Source organism: Vipera berus (genome assembly GCF_964194415.1).
Source record: "Vipera berus genome assembly, chromosome: 2".
Taxonomy (NCBI): Eukaryota; Metazoa; Chordata; class Lepidosauria; order Squamata; family Viperidae; genus Vipera; species Vipera berus.
In genome coordinates, this window is record NC_138203.1 from 198,062,349 (window position 1) to 198,086,884 (window position 24,536).

The 24,536-nt window shown below is 43.3% G+C and overlaps 1 protein-coding gene across 1 annotated transcript in view; it reads right to left on the reverse strand.

Moving 5' to 3' along the window:
• Window positions 1–3,046: 3,046 nt before the first annotated feature.
• Window positions 3,047–24,536, reverse strand: part of NDFIP1 (Nedd4 family interacting protein 1) — a 42,213-nt gene continuing 20,723 nt past the window's right edge. Inside the window, exons 4-8 of the mRNA XM_081318609.1 lie at window positions 23,864–23,951; window positions 21,942–22,066; window positions 19,361–19,427; window positions 15,741–15,846; window positions 3,047–3,985 (exon numbers count right to left, since the gene is read on the reverse strand). Coding sequence (XP_081174735.1) covers window positions 15,743–15,846; window positions 19,361–19,427; window positions 21,942–22,066; window positions 23,864–23,951 — 384 coding nt within the window. The 3' untranslated portion in view covers window positions 3,047–3,985; window positions 15,741–15,742. The remainder of the gene's footprint in view (window positions 3,986–15,740; window positions 15,847–19,360; window positions 19,428–21,941; window positions 22,067–23,863; window positions 23,952–24,536) is intronic.

Sequence of the window (24,536 nt, forward strand, 5' to 3'; positions counted from 1 at the left end):
GGAGGTAAGTGCAGCTGGGCACCCCTCTTGGGAAAGTGGGGCTGGGCTTAGTGCCGTGGGTGCTTGAGGGCTGGGCAGTTGACCTCTGCGCCACCGTCCAGTAGGCCACACGCACTCCATCCATGCCCAACCTGGCCACACCCACCCACCCCCCTGAGGGCAACCACAATGCTGATGCGGCCCTCAATGAAATTTGAGTTTGACACCCCTGCTCTAGAATGACAAGTTGAAATATCCAAATCTCTCTATTATTAAGGTACGCCTAAACTCATTCATCTGCCTAATCCCTATGAACCAGGCTTTGCAGTTCACCTTATTCACTCTTTCTTTCTCAATGTAAATTCAGAGGAAATCTTTTTTTTACTAAAGTTGTGTGAGACCTGTCCTCATTGGCCCTTGATCCTGGTCAGAGTATCAATTTTTCTCTGGGGGATACACCGAGTAGGGAAAAAGAGAAAGAATATAGGAGGGGGTCTAAGAGAAAAGAGTGGCCTTGTTCATTTGGTTTCCATCTCCTTTCATTATTGGCTTCAGCCCTGCCCTCTCCCACCAGCATATGGGTCCCATCCAATAATCACTAAAAAGGCATGGCTCTTGACAGAAACAATTCCCATCCTTATTTTAAATTAAAAAGTCAAAATAATAAAACAACTTTAACTTTTGTCTCCCCTTCATCCCCCAAATATACACACTCAAAATCTCATTGCCAGTCCACAGTCAGAATATTCAAACTTTTTCTTTCTAGCCATATTTTTCCTGCCCTCCAAAGATTTAAATAACAGATATAATTACGGTAAATGTTATTAATGTTTGAAAAAAAATAAATTTAAATAGCAGGTATTTAGCAAGCCTCATGTATATTCTTTTCTACAAGCAATTCTATGCACAGGGAAGATCAACAGCTTAGATTATCATACGAAGAATGAGAACAGTAAAACCCTAACCCTATCCATTTAGGAGTTGCTTTGAATTCTGTGGTGCTTACAATTACACTTAGAAAGCCAGTTGGCATCTTTTTAAAATGTGATTTCATTGTTTATTACAAAACAGACATGCCATAAAAATACTTTACTTACATATTTTTAGTAATGACATATAATTTACAGGAAAATTCTACATATCTATCTAAAATTAAGGTGTGCTGAATTCACTTATCAAGGAACTGGCTATAAGGCTGCAAGCCTAACCTATATATTTTTAACCACTGAATAAGGTTTTTAAAATTGTAAGATAATTCAGGGGAGATGGCCGATATTAAAAATGATTAGGCTACAGAAATATTATTGATAAATTTCCCACATCTCTCTGAAGGCATGCGTTTTCCCCAAAATCGAAGGGATGTGATTTGCATCCTTCTGCAAATACGAAACACTGCTGTCCCAAAATACCTTAACTAAAGACTCAAATGTCATGTTACAAAGTTGGTTGGTCTTAAACAATCCAGGAAATGAAGAGAGGATTTGACACGACTTTAAAAACAAATGCATCTCTACTGAAGGTGATGCTATTAATCCTCGGTGATACCTATTTAAAGGAAAGAAGGCATTTGGAAAAATTTTCTGTAAATTATTGTACATGGTTCTACATCACAAAACAGCAAGTTAAAAACACACAGTCTTAATATAATAATAAGATTCTTAAAAGTCTCAATACAGACCTAGAATATTTATATGGTTAGCGTTTTTCTCTAGTGTGGGAGGGAAGGTTTTTTCGCCTAGGTAGTTTGCTGCAAAAGTTATTATAATGTTTATCAAAACAAGAAGCTTTAAAGTGGTGCAGTAAGATGGGGTACCATATTTAGCAAGTGGGCTGTGCCAAACCAGTCACAATGAACTTTGTTCACCATGTGTCTTATAGGTTTTTGTGTGCTCCAAAAGAAAATACTAAACATGCTTGCTATGTTACAAGAATTCAGTGAAATTCATTGTCAGTGCCTTTCATACAAAAGAGGTGGAGAACTTGAGGTCTTGGAGTTGCATAAGGCCTCAAATACCCTCCCCCCTTTTTTCCCCTCCTCCCCTGCACAAATTATCTCTGACCAAAATTGCTGAAGTCTGGCATTAAAGTTTTCTGACATTCTGAAATGGGAAACTGAAGCTCCAGCAGGATCCCTAAAAGAGTTTAATTAAAAGAAGACAACACAAACCCCTAAAAAAAATCCACAGAAAATACTGGCCATACCCACTATACATCTTCATCCTACTACTGCAGGGGTGTCAAACTCAATTTCATTGAGGGCCACATCAGCATTGCGGTTGCCCTCAGGGGGCCGGGTGGGTGTGGCCTGGGTGGGCGTGGCCTACTGGGTGGGTGTGGCTAGTGTGTATGGCCTACTGGGTGGGCGTGGCCAGCTCTACATCGTTCGCATCAAGGGTGCCTATGGGGGCCTGGGCAGGAGTGGGACAGATCTGAGGGTCTCTGGCAGAAGGAGGGTCTCTGGGCCAGGGCCCAGGCAGTGGGGGCCGTTCCCTCACTGTTTTCAGGATGGCTTCGCGGGCCACATGAAACCACTTCGCGGGCCGGATCCGGGCCCCGGGCCTTGTGTTTGACATGTCTGTACTACTGGAATCTTTAGCTGTTTGAAACTACATATAAGTCACGTTCATCAAACAATGTAATACATACTTGAATCACATACGTGCACAAGTACAGTTCAAGCATGAAAAATAGTTACATTTTGCCTGTGGCATCCCTCCCAGCATAAACATTATGCCTAGACTGGGCTTGGCTGAGTCACAATTTTTAAGCTTTTACAAAAATAATGAAGACTATATACCGTATTTTTAGGAGACATTATGCAAGCAATGCTACAGAGCAAATTTTGAGATAAACAATTACTTGGTTTGTCAACAGCCTTAGATGTGAGAATTGGTTAAGACAGCAGACATTTGAGTGATTGAATAAACTGAGACTTGTAATAAAATGGTGCCATATCGTCTTCCATCCTTGCCATTGGCCATCTAATAGTCCAAATGAGAGCGAGCATGTTCTAATTAGACTATTTTAGGATTTCCCTTAAAAGTTTCCATGCGAACATTGGTGTATAGCAAAATGAAAACCCTACTAATGTAAGTGACATTTATTAACATTCTGCTATATTTACAGTTTTAAAATAACAGAATTCCGAATTACTGCTTTGCAGAAATCACAGAAACGTACAATAAACTATATTTAACTGTAACATAAATTAGAAAAACAAGAAATATTAGTAAAGGAACTACCTTAAGACCCCTAAAATCATCAAACATAATAGTCTGATTTTACACATGGCAGTATCAAATTATTTGAACTTTACGTTACCAACATATACTGCAAGGATCCCAAGTCAAAATGGATATAGTACAATTGTATAAAGGACTTATCATATATTACCAAAAATTAATACATATCTCTACCATCTTCTTAGCAATACTCTCACAGTTATTCTTTAAAAACATTCAGATTGTGCATGTATGCTTTACTTCCAAGTTGTTATCATTTTATTTAATAATAGATACATATTATGTGCAGAAATACAGTCAAAACAAGTTTCTAGATCCAAGAACATCCCTTCACAATGGCCAGCATTATTACGGTATCTTACACTAAGAGTATACTCCAAGCTCATTTTAAGGGGAAAAAAAAGCAAGACTGACCCCTTCTGGCTACAGGGCAATAGCTCATGCTATTTAAAAGACTACAAATACTATATAAGGCATTATTAGTAACATCACAAACTTGATTGCAAGAGCTGTTTCAAACATTAGCCACTAATGATTTAATGATTACAGGAGTTTGCATTGTACTATTAAAATTTTACATCTAAAAACAAATAGAAAGAAATGCTTCTTTTTTTTCCAATAAAACTTTATTTATTTTAAGCAGGTGATTACTTTTTTTTCCCTTTTGTGGGTGTTCAGAGTCTTGATTCATTTCCTGCAGATGTCCATATATTAATTGAGGGAGGATTCATTAAAGCAGGAAAATGTTGCCAAAAGACTTCAGTCTGAAAAGAGCAAAACGATAGCAAAGAGAAGAATGGTCATAAAACAAGTTAAGGATGCTGAGGAAACATTTTACATTCATGAATTATTGGAGATAGCATAATAATTCATAAGTGTTTATCTCCTTGGCTGCTTTTACATACTTCGTTCTGTTATCTCATTTTAATAGCTGAATAAATCTGTGTCTGACACAATCCATGTTTGATGTCAAGTTTTTGAAGAATGAAACAGAAGACACTGGCCAAACTTATTCTAAAGGTAAAGGTTTCCATGACCAGTTGTGTCCGACTCTAGGGGGTGTGTGTGTGCTGATCACCAATGCACACCTGAAGAGCCAGCTTTGTCCGAAGATGCTTCCATAGTCATCTGGCCGGCATGACTATATGCTGAGGCACACGGAATGCTATTACCTTCCAACCAAAGTGATACCTATTTGTCTACTCACAGTTACACGCTTTCAAACTGCTAGGTTAGCAGAAGCTGGGGCAGAAACAGGAGCTCACCCCATTACATGGTGCTTGGGTCTTGAACTGCCAACCTTATGGTTGACAAGCCCAGTGTCTTTACCATTCAGTCACGGCACCGAGTAGTTACTCTATAACGGCAGGTCTATATTCTATAGATAGTCCTGCTATTTTCTTCAAAACACTTTAGACAAAATATATTTAAGACACCAATAACATATTATTGGATCATATTAAAATAGGCAGTGAAGGTTCACAAATGGGGGTGGGGGCGAGGCTATAGGCTACCTTCTCTGGTTTAGCATAATCAGATCGATACAGTAAGTAACTTTGATATCTTGAGTACAGCCTGCGAGCACTGTATGAAAATCTGATTTTTATTTGCATGTATAAATTTATAAAGAATACTGAAAATAAAAAGCACAATAACATGCAAGTGATGAGAAGAGGCAATCTACAATCATGTTCATCATTGTAATTTCTGTATTCATGTTCAAATCTGAACAGCAGATTAAAGATTGCTAAATTTACTTTAATCTCAAGGAATAAGATTACTGTATAGTAAACATAATTAACAACTACAATCTAGTTTGTTGTTGTTGTTGTTAGTTGCGAAGTCGTGTCCAACCCATCGCGACCCTATGGACAATGTTCCTCCAGGCCTTCCTGTCCTCTACCATCTTCTGGAGTCCATTTAAGCTCACGCCTACTGCTTCAGTGACTCCATCCAGCCACCTCATTCTCTGTCGTCCCTTTCTTCTATTGCCCTCAATCTTTCCCAGCATTAGGCTCTTCTTCAGTGAGTCCTTCCTTCTCATTAGGTGGCCAAAGTATTTGAGTTTTAGCTTCAGGATCTGGCCTTCTAAAGAGCAGTCAGGGTTGATCTCCTCTAGGACTGACCGGTTTGATCGCCTTGCAGTCCAAGGAACTTGCAGGAGTCTTCTCCAGCACCATAGTTCAAAGGCTTCAATTCTTTGGCGCTCAGCCTTTCTTATGGTCCAGCTTTCAAAGCTGGACAATCTAGTTAATTATATTTAACTAACCATAATGCTAAAAATTGCATTAGTTCCATCCAAACTGACTGCAAAATACTGGCTTAGGATAATAACTGTCTTAGGAGCTTCAGACAAGTAGGTTCTGCACATTGTTTGTAAGCATCCTTTTTGGATTGCTTTTCTGCACGTGTAGCAATAGCTTCAGATTTGATTATGAACACTGCTGCTTGTTGGATGATACAGCTGTTGCTCTGTAACTTGCATAAATTTGCTCAGTTGAACCAGCATCAAGCACCTTCAATAAATAAATACATACATTTTGTTGCCTACTGAATTTTAATTTGGCAGGCTAGAGAATTTCATTTATAGGCACTCTCTAGTTTATGTAAATGGAGGAATGTTGTCCATAGGGTCGCGATGGGTCGGACACGACTTCGCAGCTAACAACAACAAAAGTTTATGTAAGAGTTCTAATCCAGGGCTTTTCAACCGGTGGTACAGGTACCACTTGTGGTACGCGAGTACATGGCTGGTGGTATGCGGCGTCGCCTTCCTCCCCCCCGCCTCCCCCCCTCCGCTCCTTCCCAGCACTTGCTGCTGGAAAACAAGCTGCTTGGCGGCAGCCTGCCCTGCAGGAACCCTACTGAGGGCGTGCGAAGAGCGCAGGCGCAGAGCGAGGCCCCGCCCTCCCCAGGGACTCATTGTGCAGCAACCAGCTCGAACTCTTCTCGTGCGGGATCCATGTCGTCCTTCCCCCCCTCTTCTTACTTCAGAAGCAAGGGGACAGAGCCATCCACTCCCTCGGCAGGTAGGCCCCCTCCTTCTTTTCCCCCTTCTCTCTCTCTCTCTCTCTCTGTTGCGGCCTCTTCCAACTTTTTTTCCTCTCCCCCCCCGCAAGCTTGCGATACCCCTTACGGGCCCGTACGGCCAGCCCCAACCTCCGCCGACAGGCTCCAGTGTTTTGGTGAAAACGCTGCATTTTTACTACTAGAGAAGCATTTGGGTTTTTTTATTTCTAGGTGCTTGTTGGTTACTCTGCCTTCAGTGGCCTAAAATAATTTGACCAACTTTGTGGGTGCGAGGCAAGCCAGGGAAAGTGTGTGTGGGGGGGAGAAATCCCCATGCTGCTCACTGGCATGGCGGCCGTCCACTGCACGCTCTTCTGTGCCCTGGTGTTCCTGGGCTTCAGCAGCAATGTGCAGTACTGTGCGGGCATCGGATGTGTTGTGACTCAGGGCCAGCCTGTGGGTCCGACAGCCGGCTCCGATGTATCGGATGACTCTGAGGGGGAGGAGGGAAACGAACCGGCTGATGATGGTTTGGAGGCTTTGCAGAGTCCTCAGCCGGGGACCTCTTCTCAGCTGCGTGAGCCCGAGAGTGCGGAGGAAGATGACCCACAGCTGGCCCTGTTCAAGGACGCCCGACGCAGGAGGCAGTCGAGCAGGAACAAACAAAGAAAGGCTGCAGGACTCCTCGGGAGGAGGCACAGGGAGACCACGCCCTGAGCTCTCTATAAAAGGAGTGTTTGGGGAGGGGCTGGTTGCTGAAAGCAACTTTTCCGCTTGAGAAGACAAGCTCTAGTGTTTTTGTTAACTGCGTAATAAATCTTGGCAGATGCCTTTTAGCCTTGGACGCTCTCCAGTCTCTTCTTTCTGAATAGGGGTTTGCCTAATTACAAGGCCAGAAGAGGGCTGACTCAGAACAGTTTGCTTTCAGCCCCCCACCCCTTATTACTACGATGGAGCAGCTTCTTGCCGAGAATGCCCAGCTCACCCAGCAACTCACTTTGCTGGCAGCTCAGGTGGCTCAACTGCAAGCTCAGGTACATGCTGCACCCCCACCCAGGAGGAAATGTCAGATAGCTATGCCGGATAAATTTGCTGGTAATCCAGAACTGTTTCCTGCCTTCCTGGGACAATGCCAGCTTTTTATCAGCGTGAGAGCAGCTGATTTCCCCACTGACCGAGATAAGGTGGGATTCGTGTTGAGCCTTCTGTCGGGAGATGCAGCTCGTTGGGGCACGCCTCTGTTGGCACAGCCTAGCCCTTTGTTGGATAACTTTGGGGGGTTTTGTGACCATATGCGCCTCATGTACGAGGACCCGATTAAGGCGCAGACGGCCACCCGACGCCTGAAAGCTTTGAGGCAGGGTCAGCGCCCTCTACAGGCCTATATCAGCGATTTCCGGCTGCTTAGCCAGGATTCCGCCTGGAATGAGGCTGCGCTCGTGGATGCCTTTCAGGATGGCTTGTCAGAGGAGATGTTGGATGAGCTGGCCCGTGTGGACATTCCCTCAGATCTGAATGGGCTGATCCATCTTTGTCTGCGGATCGATGCCCGGCTGCAGCAGCGAAAGAGTCGCCGTGCCACCCCACAGACCCCTGCCGCCCCTGTTGTGCGTGAGCCCCCAGTCCAGAGGGAGGAGCCAATGGAGCTGGGTGCCGCCAGGTCCCGTCTATCGGTGACGGAAATGGACAGACGACGATCGGAGGGGTTGTGTTTTTACTGTGGGGACCCTGGACATTTGGCTGCTTCTTGTCCAAAGAAGCGTCAGCGGGCATCAGTGACCAAGCCGGCCCCGAGAAAGTCCCCTGCTTTGCTGTCGGGAAACGGCCCGAGCCCGATCTAGACGGTGTGATAGATCGGACGACCCACCACGACCATGCCGAGCGACGCCATTCCGATGGTGCCTGTGAACCTCCACGGCATTTGATTTTGGAGGCACGACTGATCCTTCCTGGCAAGCCAGAGGGGATTCCGGTCCATGCCTTAATTGACTCTGGGGCTACCACTAACTTTATGGACTCGGCCTTCGTGGCCAAATGGGCTGTTCCTCAGTGTCCGGTGGATCCGCCCATGCTAGTGGAGACTATTGATGGTCGAGTGCTCCTGTCCGGGCCTATTACGGCCGCCACGCAACCAGTGAGTATGGCTATCAGTTCCCATGTGGAGGCCATTCAGTTCTACATCACTTCGGATCTGCACTTCCCCGTGGTCCTGGGACTGGCGTGGCTCCGGGCGCATGATCCACAGATCTATTGGTCTCAGAACTTGGTCACCTTCCCAAGTTTGCAGTGCGTGGACCACACCCGCCATATCTGTGCCGGCCAGGTGGAGGGCTCCTCAGGAGTTTCTTTGCCTCCCGAACTGTCCGACTTTGCTGATGTGTTCAGCGAGTCAGAGGCGGACCAATTACCCCCGCACAGGCCCTATGACTGTTCCATTGATCTAGTTCCTGATGCGCCTCTCCCAGTGGGGCGTTTGTATTCCATGTCGGAGCCCGAGTTGGCTGCATTGCGGGACTTCTTGACAAAGAATTTGGCTCGTGGTTTCATCCGGCCCTCGTCCTCGCCAGTGTCCGCGCCCGTGCTCTTCGTCAAAAAGAAGTCGGGCGAGTTACGGCTCTGCTGTGACTACCGGAAACTCAACGCCATCACGGTGCGTAACCGCTACCCGCTGCCCCTCATCCCCGAGCTCTTGGACCGACTCCGGGAGGCTAAGATCTTCACGAAACTGGACCTGCGTGGAGCTTACAACCTCGTCAGGGTTCGGCCGGGTGATGAGTGGAAGACGGCGTTTGGTACTCGCTATGGACATTTCGAGTACACGGTGATGCCATTTGGCCTGACCAACCCCCCCGCTGTGTTTCAGCATTTTATGAACGACATCTTTCGAGATCTGTTGGACCAGTTTGTCGTGATTTACCTGGACGACATCCTGATTTACTCCCCGTCGCGTGAAGCGCATCATCAGCATCTCCGTCAGGTCCTGCAGCGCCTCCGGAAACATCGGCTGTTTGCCAAGTTGGAGAAGTGCCAGTTTTACCAGGTGACCATCGATTTCTTGGGTCACCGCATTTCTCCTGAGGGCATCGCCATGGAACCGAGTAAAGTTGAGTCGTTGCAGAGTTGGCAACCCCCACGTCGCGTGAAGGATGTTCAGCGACTTCTTGGATTTGCCAACTACTATCGAACATTCATTCCTGGCTTTGCTGCCTTGACAGCCCCCCTTACCCGGCTCCTGCAGAAGAAGACTCGGTTCCAGTGGAACGCCCCCGAACAACAGGCGTTCCAAGCTTTGAAGGACGCCTTCATGAAGGAGCCCATCTTGAAGCATCCTGACCCGCAACGGCCGTTTGTCGTGGAGGCGGACGCCTCCGACATTGCCATTGGGGCCGTGTTACTCCAGGCAGCGACGCCCAACGGTACCCTTTTCCCTTGCGCGTATCACTCTCGGAAATTGAACCCCTCGGAGCGCAACTATACCATCTGGGAGAAGGAGCTGCTGGCCATCAAGGCGGCGTTCGAGGCTTGGAGGCATCATCTGGAGGGGGCGCGGCATCAAATCGAGGTCCGGACGGACCACAAGAATCTGGAAAGCCTGCAGACCGCTCGGAATTTGAACCAACGCCAGATCCGGTGGTCCCTCTTCTTTGCGAGGTTTGACTTCCGGGTGCGGTACATACCAAGCGGGCACAACCAGAGAGCGGATGCTCTGTCCAGGAAGCCCGAGTACACCCGAGTGGAAGACAAGCTTCCGCCCAGGACAGTGATCCCCGTCGAGTCTTTTGCTGCGGTGCGGGAGCCGGTGGATATACGGGCTCGGATCCGGGAGGCGCAGCAGCAGGAGGCGTGGGTGGCTCAGCGGAAGGAAGAGGTGGGGCCAGATTCGCCTTGGTCGGTCACGGATGGACTCCTGTATTATCGTGACCGGCTCTATGTTCCAGGAGGGCCACTCAGGGGACTCGTCCTCAGCCAGTGTCATGATAACCCGGCTGCGGGGCATTTTGGCCTGTTCAAGACTCTGAACCTGGTCTCCCGTACCTTCTGGTGGCCCCGAGTCCGACACGATGTCCAGTCTTATGTCACCTCCTGCGTCCCATGCAGGCAGGCCAAGTCAGCGACAGGGGCCCCGCCTGGTTTACTGCAGCCTTTGCCAACGCCCAAGAGACCCTGGGGGGCTGTGTCCATGGACTTTCTGACGGATCTACCCCCATCCTCCGGCTTCACGACAGTGTTTGTGGTGGTGGACATGTTGACCAAGATGGCGCACTTCATCCCCTGTCGCGGCTTACCGTCAGCTCGCGCCACTAGTCGCATGTTCATCCAACAGGTGTTCCGGCTGCACGGCCTTCCCGATAGGGTCGTCTCCGATAGGGGGGCCCAGTTTACAGCCCGCTTCTGGCAGGAGTTGATGCGGGCGTTGGACATTAAGGTTTGCCTCTCGTCCGCGCATCATCCTCAGACCGACGGGGGTACCAAGAAGGTCATCGGCATCTTAGAGCAGTATCTGCGCTGCTATGTTAACCTGCAGCAGGACAATTGGGTGGACTATTTGGCCATAGCCGAGTTTGCCTTTAACAACTCGCAGCACACCTCCACGCAGATGACACCGTTCTTGGCCAACGTGGGTTATCACCCCCGGTTTTTCCCCCTTTCTCCCGTGGACTCACCGGAGCCGGCAGCGAACGAATTCATGGCGGAATTACAGGCGATCCATCGGTTGGTGCGACGGCAGCTGGAGAAGGCCAAGGCCGACTACAAGAGGTTCGCCGATCGGTCGAGAAGGGATACGCCTCCATTATCGGTGGGGGATCGGGTCTGGCTGTCCACCAGGAACCTACCATCTACTCGGCCGGCGAGGAAGCTGGACCACCGTTACCTTGGACCGTTCCCAGTCGAGGCCGTCATCAACCCGGTCGCCTATCGTTTAACTCTGCCACGTTCCCTGCGCGTGCACCCCGTCTTCCATCGGTCCTTGTTGGTCCCCGAACAACCGGCTTGTCCACTTCGCCAAGCGGAACCTCCCCCATCAGGACCTGGTGATGGCGACAGCACCCCCGAGTACGAGGTCGCCAGCATCAGGGATTCCCGCTGGCTGAAAGGTCGCTTCCAGTACCTGATCGAGTGGAAAGGGTACGGGCCGGAGGACTTCACATGGGAAGACGCGACCGCCGTTCATGCCCCTGCGTTGGTGACTGCTTTTCACGAACAGTTCCCATCCCGACCGCATCCGGATCGGCAGACCCGGGGGAAGGGCCCTGCGGTGCGGGATAGTGTTGTGACTCAGGGCCAGCCTGTGGGTCCGACAGCCGGCTCCGATGTATCGGATGACTCTGAGGGGGAGGAGGGAAACGAACCGGCTGATGATGGTTTGGAGGCTTTGCAGAGTCCTCAGCCGGGGACCTCTTCTCAGCTGCGTGAGCCCGAGAGTGCGGAGGAAGATGACCCACAGCTGGCCCTGTTCAAGGACGCCCGACGCAGGAGGCAGTCGAGCAGGAACAAACAAAGAAAGGCTGCAGGACTCCTCGGGAGGAGGCACAGGGAGACCACGCCCTGAGCTCTCTATAAAAGGAGTGTTTGGGGAGGGGCTGGTTGCTGAAAGCAACTTTTCCGCTTGAGAAGACAAGCTCTAGTGTTTTTGTTAACTGCGTAATAAATCTTGGCAGATGCCTTTTAGCCTTGGACGCTCTCCAGTCTCTTCTTTCTGAATAGGGGTTTGCCTAATTACAAGGCCAGAAGAGGGCTGACTCAGAACAGGATGGCGCAACAGCAGCCCCCGCGCAGGACCCACCTGATTGACCCACAGGGTGCAGCCGCGCCTTCCAGACTCCCTCCGGGCGCACAAGGAGCTGGGCCAGTTGGTCCTGCTGGCGCTCAGGACCGCCCTTTTCACCACCTGCTCCCTGCCGCTGATCGTAAGTAGCTGGTGGGGGGAAAGAACTAATGGGTGAGGACAGACAACAAGGAAAACTGTTCCCAGTTCGGCTTCGGCGCCTGCCAAACGCCCTGTAGCTGCCGTCAAGGCCTTTCTTCCCCCGGGATGCAGCTTAATTTCCTGAAATAAATACGAGGGAAGAGGAAAGTGCTCCAAGGGGTGGGGGTGGGGAGCGAGCGCCCGTTTTGCCTTCAGAATTTCCTGTTGGGTCTCGCTCTTTCCACGCGGGGCTGGGAAGGTTTGCTTGAAATCTGTAGCTGTCCATGCCAAAAGCGCAACAGATGAAACTGTATCTGTGGGGGAGGGGAGGGAGCAGTGACGCCCCCTTGCTGTTTCAGTGGGGTGGAGTGGTTGGGCTGCTTCGGGACTTCCTTCAAGTTGGGATGGTATTGTCTGCAAAATTGGTCAAATTATTTCTGGCCACTGGAGTAACCAACAAGCACTTAAAAATTTAAAAAAAAACTAAAAATGCAATGTTTTCAAAACACTGGAGCCCGTTGGCGGTCAATTGAAGTCTGTTTTGCAAAGGGGAAAAGTGAGAACTCTGTGTGTGTGTGTGTGTGTGTGTGTGAGAGAGAGAGAGAGACAGAGAGAGACAGAGAGAGAGAGAGAGAGAGAGAGAGAGAGAGACAGAGAGAGAGAGAGAGAGAGACAGAGAGACAGAGAGAGACAGAGAGAGAGAGAGAGAGAGAGAGATCCCCAGCTGCAATTCCTGTGCTTTTTGGGGTGAGGAGAGAGGATTCCTAAGGCGTCCGAAGTCCAAGCACAGCTCAATTAAAGTCCGTTTTGCAAAGGGGAAAAGCAAAACTAGAATCCCCCTTGAGGGGTGAGACGTGCAAACCGCAGCAGCACGAAAAGTAAATAAAAGCCCTGCTTTTTGGGCTGGGGAGAGAGGATTCCCAAGGAAGTCGGAGCACAGCTCAACTGAAGCCCGTTTTGCAAAGGGGAAAAGTGAGAACGAGAGAGAGAGAGAGAGAGAGAGAGAGAGAGAGAGAGAGAGAGAGAGAGTGTCTCACCCCCCTCCACCAGAGAACCACAGATTCCCCCCCCAAGCACCCTGCAACCTGAGGGAGGGAGGGAAGGAGGAAGGGACAAAGAAGGAGGGAAGAAAGGAAGGAAAGAAGGAAGGAAGGGACAATGGGAGAGAGGGAGGGCACCCACTCCAGTCCCACACCCCTCCACCAGAGACCCATGGATTTCCCCCCCACAGGCACACTGCAACCTGAGTGATGAGCTCCCCCCACAGTCATTGACTTGTCAAAAAGTTGCAAAGGTTGATCACATGACCCTGGGACACTGTGACTGTCGTAAGTATAATCAGTTGCCAAGCATCCGAATGTAAATCACATGACCCTGGGGATGCTGCAACAGTCATAAGTGTGAAGAATGGTCATAAGTCACTTTTTCAGTGCCGTCGTAACTTCAAACAGTCACTAAGCGAATTGTTGTTGAGGACTACCTGTATCATTTTTTTTCCTTTTTGGGGGTGGGGTTTCAAGTTTTTGAGACCTTGCTGGGCAACTGGTAGTACACGGATGTTGCCATATCCTAAAAGTGGTACAATGGGTGAAAAGGTTGAAAAGCCCTGTTCTAATCCATGAACTCTGAAAAAGTCACTTTTTACGTATATCAAATTAAAACACTGAGTAGATGCAAAATTATGTGGCTGCCATTTTGGCACCCTCGTGTGTAATATCAGAATTACTTAAGTCAGGCTTACATAACCAGGGGATTTACCCATATTTATTCGTTTGGGGACTGGCTTAATTTATAAATAAAACATTGCCTGAACCATGTGCTTGATATTGTTTTACAGAGAACTCTGCTCAGTTTTATATACAGTATGTTTGTTTTGGTCTTTATACTTGTCTTGAACAGGTATAAAAGTATTCACTATTTTAGGCCCTGTGATCTATCCCCCATATGTAGGAGTAATCTCACAGTTCCAGGTGTTTTACAATGAATCTGAAATTTCTTTCTTGGTTGGGCTCTTGAGGATAACAGAATACGTGTGTCCAGTAAGAAAGAAAGCAACCAGAAAACTATGTATCTTTTCAATCAGACTATTAATTCCTACTGGCAGAGTTATCACTAACTCTAAAGATACAAAATTCACTAAATACTACAAATATATATCCCAAACTATACACATACATGCCAAAGATGAAAAGTGCATTCAAACAAACAGGCAGAAAATAAGCCAGAGAATTATCAAGCTTTCTCATAATTCAGACAGGCTTTCTTTGGGGTCAATGCATCCAGAACATATTACCATACAAATAACAGCGAAATCTATGCATTGTGCCAAAAAATATTTAATCATAGTTTAAAGTATCTAGTACCTGCAACTGGCTGGGCTCACATAATATTTGAAGTTAAAATCAAACAAACCGCATAACGATTGTATGGGGCATATTTAAACCAAATCAAACTAGTTTTTTCAGTTCTGTGTGCCTTGTTAGAAGAAACCAAGCAGGTTCTATCTATAAGAAGTAGTCTGATGTAGTTGTTAAAGTGCTGACCTAAAGACTAGGAGGAGACTGAGTTTGAGGCCCACTTTGGGCATGAAATCCAGCTGGGTGGCTTTGGGTCAGTCTTTTTTCCCCCCCAGCCCAACTACTCACAGGGTTGTAGTGGGGAAAATAGGAGGAGGAAGGAGCGCTAGGTACGATCACTCTCTTGAGTTATTTATAAAAATAAAGAAGACGGGCTAAAAATAAACTAAATCTACGTTCAGAAAATTAATATAGTTGCTGATTTCAGTAGAAAGAAAAGGAACAGGAATGGCCTTCCAACCGAACCAATTTTATTTTACATTAGTACTGAAAGAAATTTAGAAATGAGGAAAATTGTAATTCAGTGGGAATTCCTCCTAGTCAGGAGGGCTATAGGGGATGCCAATTTACTAATAAAGGATTAAAGATACCCTAGCTAGCCCAAGGGTAGGGAACCTTGGCTCTTTTTTTGACCTGTAGACTTCAGTAGCCAGAATTCTTGAACCAACCATGCTGACTCAGGAATTCTGAGAGTTGAAGTCCACAAGTCATAAAAGAGCCAAGGTTCCCTACCCCTGGGCTAGCCACAGTTTAAAACACACACACACATACAAAAACCTTCTCTAGTTCAAGTGTCTTTATGTGGCTAATGCTAACTGCATTCTTTTACACAGCCTGTCTCGTGATGTGTTTTTCTTCCCTGGGTTTTGATGTTGCCTTCTAATTCAGTACTGAACATCTATCTGACAAATATAGGCCAAGGAAACACATTTTCCTAAAGCAGTTCGAAAGCTTCTTTTAGCACTCAATATGACTGAATTACAAAAATGTATTGTGGGATCATACAAAAAAGACAACAAATGCAACAAATAATTTTATAAATTATTTTATAAGTAACAGGGAAAAGTGAATTTTTCTAGGTTTTTTTTTTAAACATGTGTCTATATATATACATGTTAAACGTTCCTGGAGGAACCTTGTCCATGGGGTCGCGATGGGTCGGACACGACTTCGCAACTAACAACAACAACATATGCACAAAAACATGCACCCTAGAAATTAGCAAACTTTATTGAAGTATATTACCTTTAGTAAATAAAGAGAACTCTTGTCCTAGGGAGCGTAGAAAATGTTTCTGGCATCTTCCGAACCTTTGCATAATTGATAAATCCTCTGAGAAACAGAAGAAAGCCTATAGAAAAAGTACAGAACATTTTTATGTAAGCTCATTTCCCTTTGATCCAAAAAGCACTGTTTGTTCAAGTGTTTAACAATCAGTTTCTAATTTGTTACGGTCTTCCTTAATTTGTTACATTTCTTACTGTGGTACAAGGTCAACTGATGAGCAAGTCAAGTGATTTTCTGCTAATTCAATCCATCTTCAAACCAGGATTGTTGGCAGGTAAGCAATTCTCAGTGAAAGGGAAGAGATGAAAAGGAAAAGAGTTTGGTAGGATGGGAATCCCTGATTTGGATAGAATTGTAAAGTGGTCTCAAGTTTCCCCCCCCCCTTGCCAAAATAATCTAAACCATCACAAAGACATGAAGGAGCTTCCATCCTACTGAAGATAGTTAGGAACAGGGATGTCCAGCTTTTGATGAAACTACAAGCAGAAATTCCCTTAGGCAATGGAGACTGTTTGACATTTCTGGAATTGTATAGGTAGTCCTCAACGTATGACCACAATTGAGGCAAAAATTTCTGTTTCTAAGTGAGACATTTTAAGTGAGTTTTGTCCCATTTTATGACCTTTCTTGCCATAGTTGTTAAGTAAATCATCAAATAAGATGGTTCTTAAGTGAATCTGGCTTATACACACACACATTTTAGAAATAAGACACATATCTTACTTCTAAAACGTGTGTGTATAATCTTATTTCTAATGTATATAGTGGCCTTAGCTCAGGGGTGTCAAACTCAATTTCATTGAGGGCCGCATCAGCATTGCGGTTGCCCTCAGGGGGCCGGGTGGGTATGGCCAGGGTGGGCGTGGCCTACTGGGTGGGTGTGGCTAGAGTGTGTATGGCATACTGGGTGGGCGTGGCCAGCTCTACATCGTTCGCATCAAGGGTGCCTATGGGGGCCTGGGCAGGAGTGGGACAGATCTGAGGGTCTCTGGCAGAAGGAGGGTCTCTGGGCCAGGGCCAAGGCAGTGGGGGCCGTTCTCTCACTGTTTACAGGATGGCTTCGCGGGCCGCATGAAACCACTTCGCGGGCCGGATCCGGCCCCTGGGCCTTGTGTTTGACATGTCTGCCTTAGCTTAACAAACTATACATCAATGTCCTGTCCCTTGCTTCACCTCCAACAGTCTGTTGCCTTTTTTTTATAAATGCAACATTGCCAAGAATTTTTAGGCTTTATATTACACTTGGAGAAAGAGAGAGCATTCCTACAAATCATTTCACTTAAAATTAACTATGGTCTAATTTGTTTATCATTCCACAGACAATCAAGTTAATCATTCAGAAACTGCTCTTACTTTCGTTTGCATATTCTAGACTTCCAAAGATCCATCAATATTGATAGGATAAGCTAATATTTCCTTTAGCCCTATAGGGGGCACTAACTTAAACAAATCATGGTAACTGGGCTGACTGTCATTGAAAGAATATAAAACTGGAGCCCCTCATCTTAGTCAGATTCCTACAAGAGGGGCTAGAGACTAGAGAAGGCTGAAGTGACAAAGTGGCAACTGGAACAGAAGGAATTGGGAGGTTTGGGCGAAAATTTATAAAACTTCCAGCACTTAAGAGTGAGCTGTTTAAGCAACAGTAACTTAAGTTCAAAAAGGCTAAAGTTATTTCTAAAGAATAAAAGATATATACCGGTATATATCCAAGTGGAAACTTTGATTTATTAACTACGAGCTTGTTATTTTACTCAACAAACAGAAAAACAAACTTCAGTTGAAGTTGAAAAGTAAACATTGTTTTTAATTTTTGCTTCTAAACATTATACTGCACTAGTCAATATTCACCCCACATTCAAAGTCACATTACTAAAATAAATAGAAGAGTTCCAAATCAGAAAAAAGACATTTAATATCCAAGCAATCTATATTTCCTTACAGTTACAGACTGTGCTTAAGGTACTTAACCCTAGGTTTATTCCTTCCCTTGTCTTATATTGTGCTATTCAGCCAGTTTAAGAGCTACAGATTAGGAGTGTTGAAATACACAGTCAGAGACAGAGTAGCAAGATGGGGAAGCTCTGTTTAAGGGTGAAATTTTATCCATAATTCTTAGGATCATGTAGATCTAAAACCTATACATTCATTGAACAATACATTTTCAGTAATAATTATCACATTCCTTATTGTTTTGATGATATTTGTGATTTCTGACCTTTAAAGACATATCATTTCTTTACTTAAACCAACATGAAGCAAACTTCAGATTACTTGAACATTTAATCAACACTTTTTTTTTACAGAGAGATAGCCAGACTAGTTGTTGTAGCAAAAACCTCAAAAAACTTTTGGAAGGTTTCAGTGCACTGTGAAATCAATTATTTACAGTTTTGTTTATCCCAACATGCAATATTGTGTATGCATACTCATTTGGCATTTTATTATTAATGCATGTGCTTGGCAAGATCTCCAACACTAAAGAGTTTGTTCCCCAACAAAATCTACAATTACAAATAGTATTACATATACTATAAAACTTAAGACTAATATTAAAAAAAATGTAACTACCAACAAATCATTCCTGTTCAAAGGCCTAAATGGAGCCAAGGGAGAATGTTCCATATTTAGCCCCCTTGACCTTTAAAATCTATTAAAAAATACCGGTAAGTTCAAATTACAGGTAGTTCTCAACTTATGACCAGTTGCTTAGCAACTATTTGAAATTACAACCGACCTGAAAAGGGGATTTATGGCCTGAATCTGAAGTTCTGATAATCAGGGTCCCTACAATCATGTAATTATATTTCGGGTGCCCAACAATATGGCTGATTTATGACCGTTTGCAGCATCCAGTGGTCACATGACTATGTTTTATGACACTTTTGCTGAAAACTGGCACTTCTAGGAAAATTTATAACTTCTGTAACACTGAAACAGAGCATAGATGCTTCTAAACATGGGTTTGATTATACCGGCTTCCATTAGTCAATTATTTAACATTTATTTTACCCGAATCTGGGAAGTTTTTTTTTTCCTGTAACAAGATGCTTTTGTTAAAGAAAGCATTCCTGCTTTTTAGCATTTTCTTGGTACTATTATTTAACTACACCATAATCATTTGGAAATTGTTTATGTCTCTCCTAATTTGTGGCATATATTTACCTAAGCCTGTGTTCTAGTGATTCATAATAATGTTGAAACCTTCTGAAGAAATTTGACCAATCTGATTCTTCCTTTCATCTGTTTTCTCTGACGACGTGATTAAGCTTATAGGATTTGCGCTTGGCCAACATAAGAGTCAGACAATATTTTTTAATATGCAACAAATGACATTTCCGCTAGGTGGCAGGATTCCTTTATATGAAATCCCTAAAAAGGGCCCTACATTCTTAGACCGTTCTCAAGTAATGAATTAAGTTAAAGTTAAAAATTAAATTAACTCAGAAAGCTAAAAGAAATGTTATTTTATGAAATCTTTTTTTAAGTTTACAAATTAAATTCTGATTTATAGCCCCAGGTAAAATAAAAATCAACAATTTGGTAACACTAAAATAAATTCACTGAAAGCCACTTACCTAATACAAGGAACACCCACCACAGCCAGTATTGTCCATCAAAATAGCCAGGGAAATAGGTAGAGAACTAAAAATTAAAAACAAAAAATGAGGAATGTATTAAGCTGGTAAACATTTGTTGGATTTTTCACACTAATTACTTGGTAGCTAAGTAGAACAACTGCTAAATCCTCCAAAGCAGGAATAGTTTAGTATTGAAATAACTGCTGCTCATTTAAAATTATTTATTGAGCTAGTATTAATAGTTCTGGGAAGAAATCCTTTATGACATAACAGTTGCAAAATACCTTCACTTATACTTTCTTAGCGGAAGAGAATATAGGACAGTCGCTGCTTGATCACTCTTTGTTGAAGAAACAGAACAAACACAACGTACTTTACTGCTGAAGTTAACAATGAGGAAAATCTGCTCTTGGAAAAGGTAAGTGACTAGGCATTCTGCATATTCTTCCTCAAATAGAAACAATTCCTTTTGCATCAAAGTTTTGATGCACAAATATGTTTACCTCTTGCACTGATCTGTGTCATGTGTAGTTCTTGGGCCCTGCGCACTTTGAAATGCTCCAGAAGTACTTTGGATATGGATTTGTTTATGCATTCATTCAATTTCTATAGTCGCCCAATTCAACCGAGTGATTCTGAGTGGCTTACAATTCTCAAATTATAGTTAAAACAATTCAAAACAATGAAACCATAAAAACAGCCAAAAAATAAATACATACAGCAGATAGTTAACCAACAGTAAAGCCAAGGAACAGGGCCCTTAACGCCTGAGCCACAGGCCTGGGTACACAGCCAGGTTTTTAAAGCTTTGTGAAAAGCCAACAGGGTTGGGGCCAATCTCTGAGAAGAGACTATTCCACAAAGCAGTGACTACAGCAGAAAAAGCCCGTCTTCTAGTTCCCGCCAGTCGACACTCTTCGGTTGAAGAGATCTATAGCATGCCCAATCGGTTGGATCAGATTGGAAAGGTAGAAACACAAGGTCCCTGAGTTGATATATCGTGGGGTGTGTGTGTGTGTGTGTGTGTGTGTGTGTGTGTGTGTGTGTGCGTCCCATTCATTTTACAGGTTTTTAAGGATCTGAAAAAGATAAAGCTATTCTAAGAACCTGGCTCATAAAAGTTAAATGAAACTCTTGCAGCAACTGCATTATTTTCCAGTTTTGCATAGAACCCTGAAAAAAGAAATCTGGTTAAAAGAATAGCAGAGAAGTGCTGTGATCATAAAAAGTTCAAAACACTTCTTACAAATCACGTTTTAGTATCTATTGCCTAGTTCTTAGTTACGTTTTCTGAAATTAAGCTTAGATTTTGAATGACTGAATTATGTTTAAAGACAAAAATGACTGAATTATGTTTAAAGACAATTTTGTACAATATTTTTTTAATAGAGGTGGTATTAACGTTAAGGACTGTTTTGCCTTCAAGTTCCCTCTTTTTCCCTTAAAAATGTTGTTCATCTTCCATGCTTAAGGAAAATTTCTATATATAAATTCTATTTTATATTATCCAATTCAGTTTTTTAAACTTATTTCATTATATTTATGTGCTGCTTTGGGAAGCTTACTGGTAGAAGAGAACCATATAAATATATGTGGGAAGTCCACATACATAGTTATATAAATTAATGGCAAATCCTGTCTTCTACGCAGGTAATTTTAAATTATCAACTTCCCTCCGCCCAGTACGCTCCCACAGAGAGGGCCTCCTCAGGGTGCCACCGGTCAAAGAATGCCGACTGGTGGCCCCCAGGGGGAGGGCGTTCTCTGTGGGTGCACCGGATCTTTGGAACCATCTTCCGGTCGAGCTCCGGATGGCGCCCGATCTCCGCTCCTTCCGGCGCGATCTTAAAACCCATCTCTTTGAACAAGCTGGCCTGGCCTGATGGGATGGGGTTGGATTTTATAAATGGATTTTAACTGTTAATCTGTATTAATTTATTATGGGCACTGTTTAATTACTTTTTAATAATTTTTAATTTTTGTATCTTGTTTTATGTATTGCCCTGTTCACCGCCCTGAGTCCCTCGGGAGAAGGGCGGTATAGAAATTAAATTAATAAATAATAAATAAATAAAAAGAAAGAGGGAAAGAAAGAGTGTTTGAGGTCCAGATAATTACGGCTGCAGCATTTCCCTGAGGAACTAGGGTAATAACTTTATCAAAGAAGAAAAAAAAGATTAATCTTGCATGATTTGCTTGTAACAAACTCATGACTCCTGTTTATTGCAGAGTGCCTATCTAAAAGAAATACAGACAAGGTTTAATATACACAAGTTTTCTAACATGTATCCAAATGCTGCACAATAAAATATAAAAACCATTAAGTTAAAAGAAGTAAGAAGTTTGAAAGAAGACTAAGCAAATTAGTGTGCACGTGTATGTTAAGGACTCCACACAACTGACCGTAGGGATGAAACAGAATCTATTATATTGTATTTCCCAAATATAATGAATAGAATACATAATAGTTTTGTCTAAATTAGTCTTCTAAAACTTTCACAAGGAGGAAATAATGTAAACTCTGCATCAAATAGAGTTGTGAAACTTGGGAAACTTCTTTTTCCATTCTGCAACTTACCCTGACAATCAGAATCCACTTAATGAGAGAAAGACCAAATCCAGAAATAGCCCCATATCTTCCTGCTGCTGAGGTAGTCAAGCAGAAAGAGAGGAAGAATCCAATCCAGTTGAAAAGGAATGCCACTAAAAAAGCAAAACAAAGAAAATGCCTTAAGATTTAATTCCTTAATTCCAGATAATGGATTTAATTTTGTTCGTTATTGACGATGATCATACTGTACTAAAAAAAAAAACCTCACTGCTACCAGGACACCCTGAAGAATTTGACAGGGTTATTAAAAAGACTAATGTAAAAGGCAATTTATAGACGGCTAGTAATCAGAATGCCTCTCTCAGCATCACTTTGAAGAGATAGGAAGAGAAAAGGGTAAAAAAGGGTAACTGCTTGCATGCCCGATTCTGAGCTTCCCAGAGAAATCTCATCAACCACTGTGGAAGCAAAGTGAGTTGGTCTTATGACCATTGGTGGAAGTATTTAGGTTTCCCTTCAATTTTTCTAATATTTCCACTTCAAGGCCTCTAAAATAGAGAGGTAGCATAAACCCTATCACATTCCTAAATTAGCACTGCTGTCTATTAGTATCCTTATATCTTATCATTATATCCGCTACAGTTTTGATATTTGTATTAAAAGACGTAATGGACACACGACTTTTCTTGGGTCAAAAATGATCAGCTCTGGAACTTCAAGGGGAAAAAACAGCAAACTGCTAAAAGTGGAACTGAAGACCAAGGTGGAGTGAAGAGCTGTTGAGTAGACTGGCTGCTCAGAATTCCTCTCCGGACAGGGAGAGGATTTGAGATTGCCGCCAAATGTTCAGATAGTTTCTCCTTGCAAGGAAATTGCACACGGCAACAGTCTCCAGCAAGTATTCAGCTCTGGGAGGCAAAGGAATACCTATCTAGCTCAAACCAGTTGATGCCTTTAAGGAAACTGACTTCACAATACTTCCTTTTCTAATCATTTTTAGAAATTGCTTAGCTTTGATTTTGAAAATTTACAGACTAAGTGTTCAGATGGATTTAAAATGGGATTTTAGAAGAATCCTTTCTTTTTTTTAAATGATAGGATGAGATCTTCAAGGCTGGACACTGGAGGGATCCAGAAAGTACTAAAGATTACAATTTAAGGAGAAAAATATTTAATTTGACTTACCAGCGCAGAGTGAAGCAAAATATTTTAACACTGGACCCACGGATGGATATTTTTTTTAACAATGGACCTAGACATTAATTTTAATAGTGTCTATTTCTATAGACAGATTGAGTTGTAAAAGATGTTATGAAGGAGGAACAAGTTTTACTTGACAAGATTGAGACTGATCGAAAAGTGAATTCAAAAGTGACAGTCTATGAAATGGATATTCAAAAGAAACCCACTCATTACTTAATAATTAAAAAGAATATATAAATAATTAACCAATAGAGTGACATGGATTATTTTCCTATACTGGATTTACAAAAGAGGCTTGTAAAAGCTCGCAGAATTTTGTGAGAAGGGACAAAGAAAATATGAAAAGAAATCAAGTTCTAGGTCATTATTTCAAGGCACTGAAGATCAAGATTGTTAAAAGTAAAAGGAAGTTGGTTTATTTAATCAGATACATTGTTCTCTCTGTTAGCCCTTAATGGGCTTTTGGTGATTAGGACTGAAACAATGAGACTTCAGTAATTTGTTTATAGTAAGATGTGACATATGGGAAGAAAAGGTCATTTGCTGTATTTTAAGAGAAGGTAAGTTACTAACATTGTTTACACTTATGATGAAAGTGGAAGTTATTACTATTACTATTAGATGTGCAATCTCTGTAACAGCACAGAAGAAAATATTTCTATTATGTAGATGACCTTATAAAATATGAAAATCAAACGTCATTTCAATTTCAATTTCGCTAAGAGTACTTTGTTAAAAGCACTCACTGAAGAAAGTTAGCATGAAAATGCCATCATTTCCTATCCTCAGTTGATCAGAATCATCAAAGTCATCCCGTGTCACAAACTCTTCCTCCTGTCACAGAAATGAAGAAAATGATTAGTAAAAATCTGATTCATAATAACAATATGTCACCTTTCTTTAAGGAGAATAAACTAAAAAACCTGTGAAAATCAGAGATTTTCCTTATGATATTCCTCAGTGCCTTCAACAACGGCAGAACTTTTAATGTTCTGGAAAAGTTCTTAAAAATTCAGGGAGATATTCAGAGATGTATCTGCCTTGAAAGCAGCTGTACAGCAGTCAAACATGAGGACAGGGAATGTTTTGTGATACATTTTCTTATGTATCATAAGCTGTTTTTTATTATTTTTAATGCCATGTTTTATAAAATTTGTTAAATTTCAATTCCATGGGAGTCATAGGTTCTGGATTTGGGGTGCATTCTGTAAGTTATTCCATTGAGGTACCTTAGTTCAAAAAGCATTGTTCTATGAGGCACCATTTTGCCCAGTTAAAGGTTACAGACAAAAGAGTTTTAGTAGTGTACAGTAGTGGCCAAAATTGTGGAAACCTTTTGGGAAAAGTATACAGTAGAAATGCCACCATTGGTTAAGTTTCCATCAGTTCTGATTCTAATTTCTTTATAACTGTAGCCTT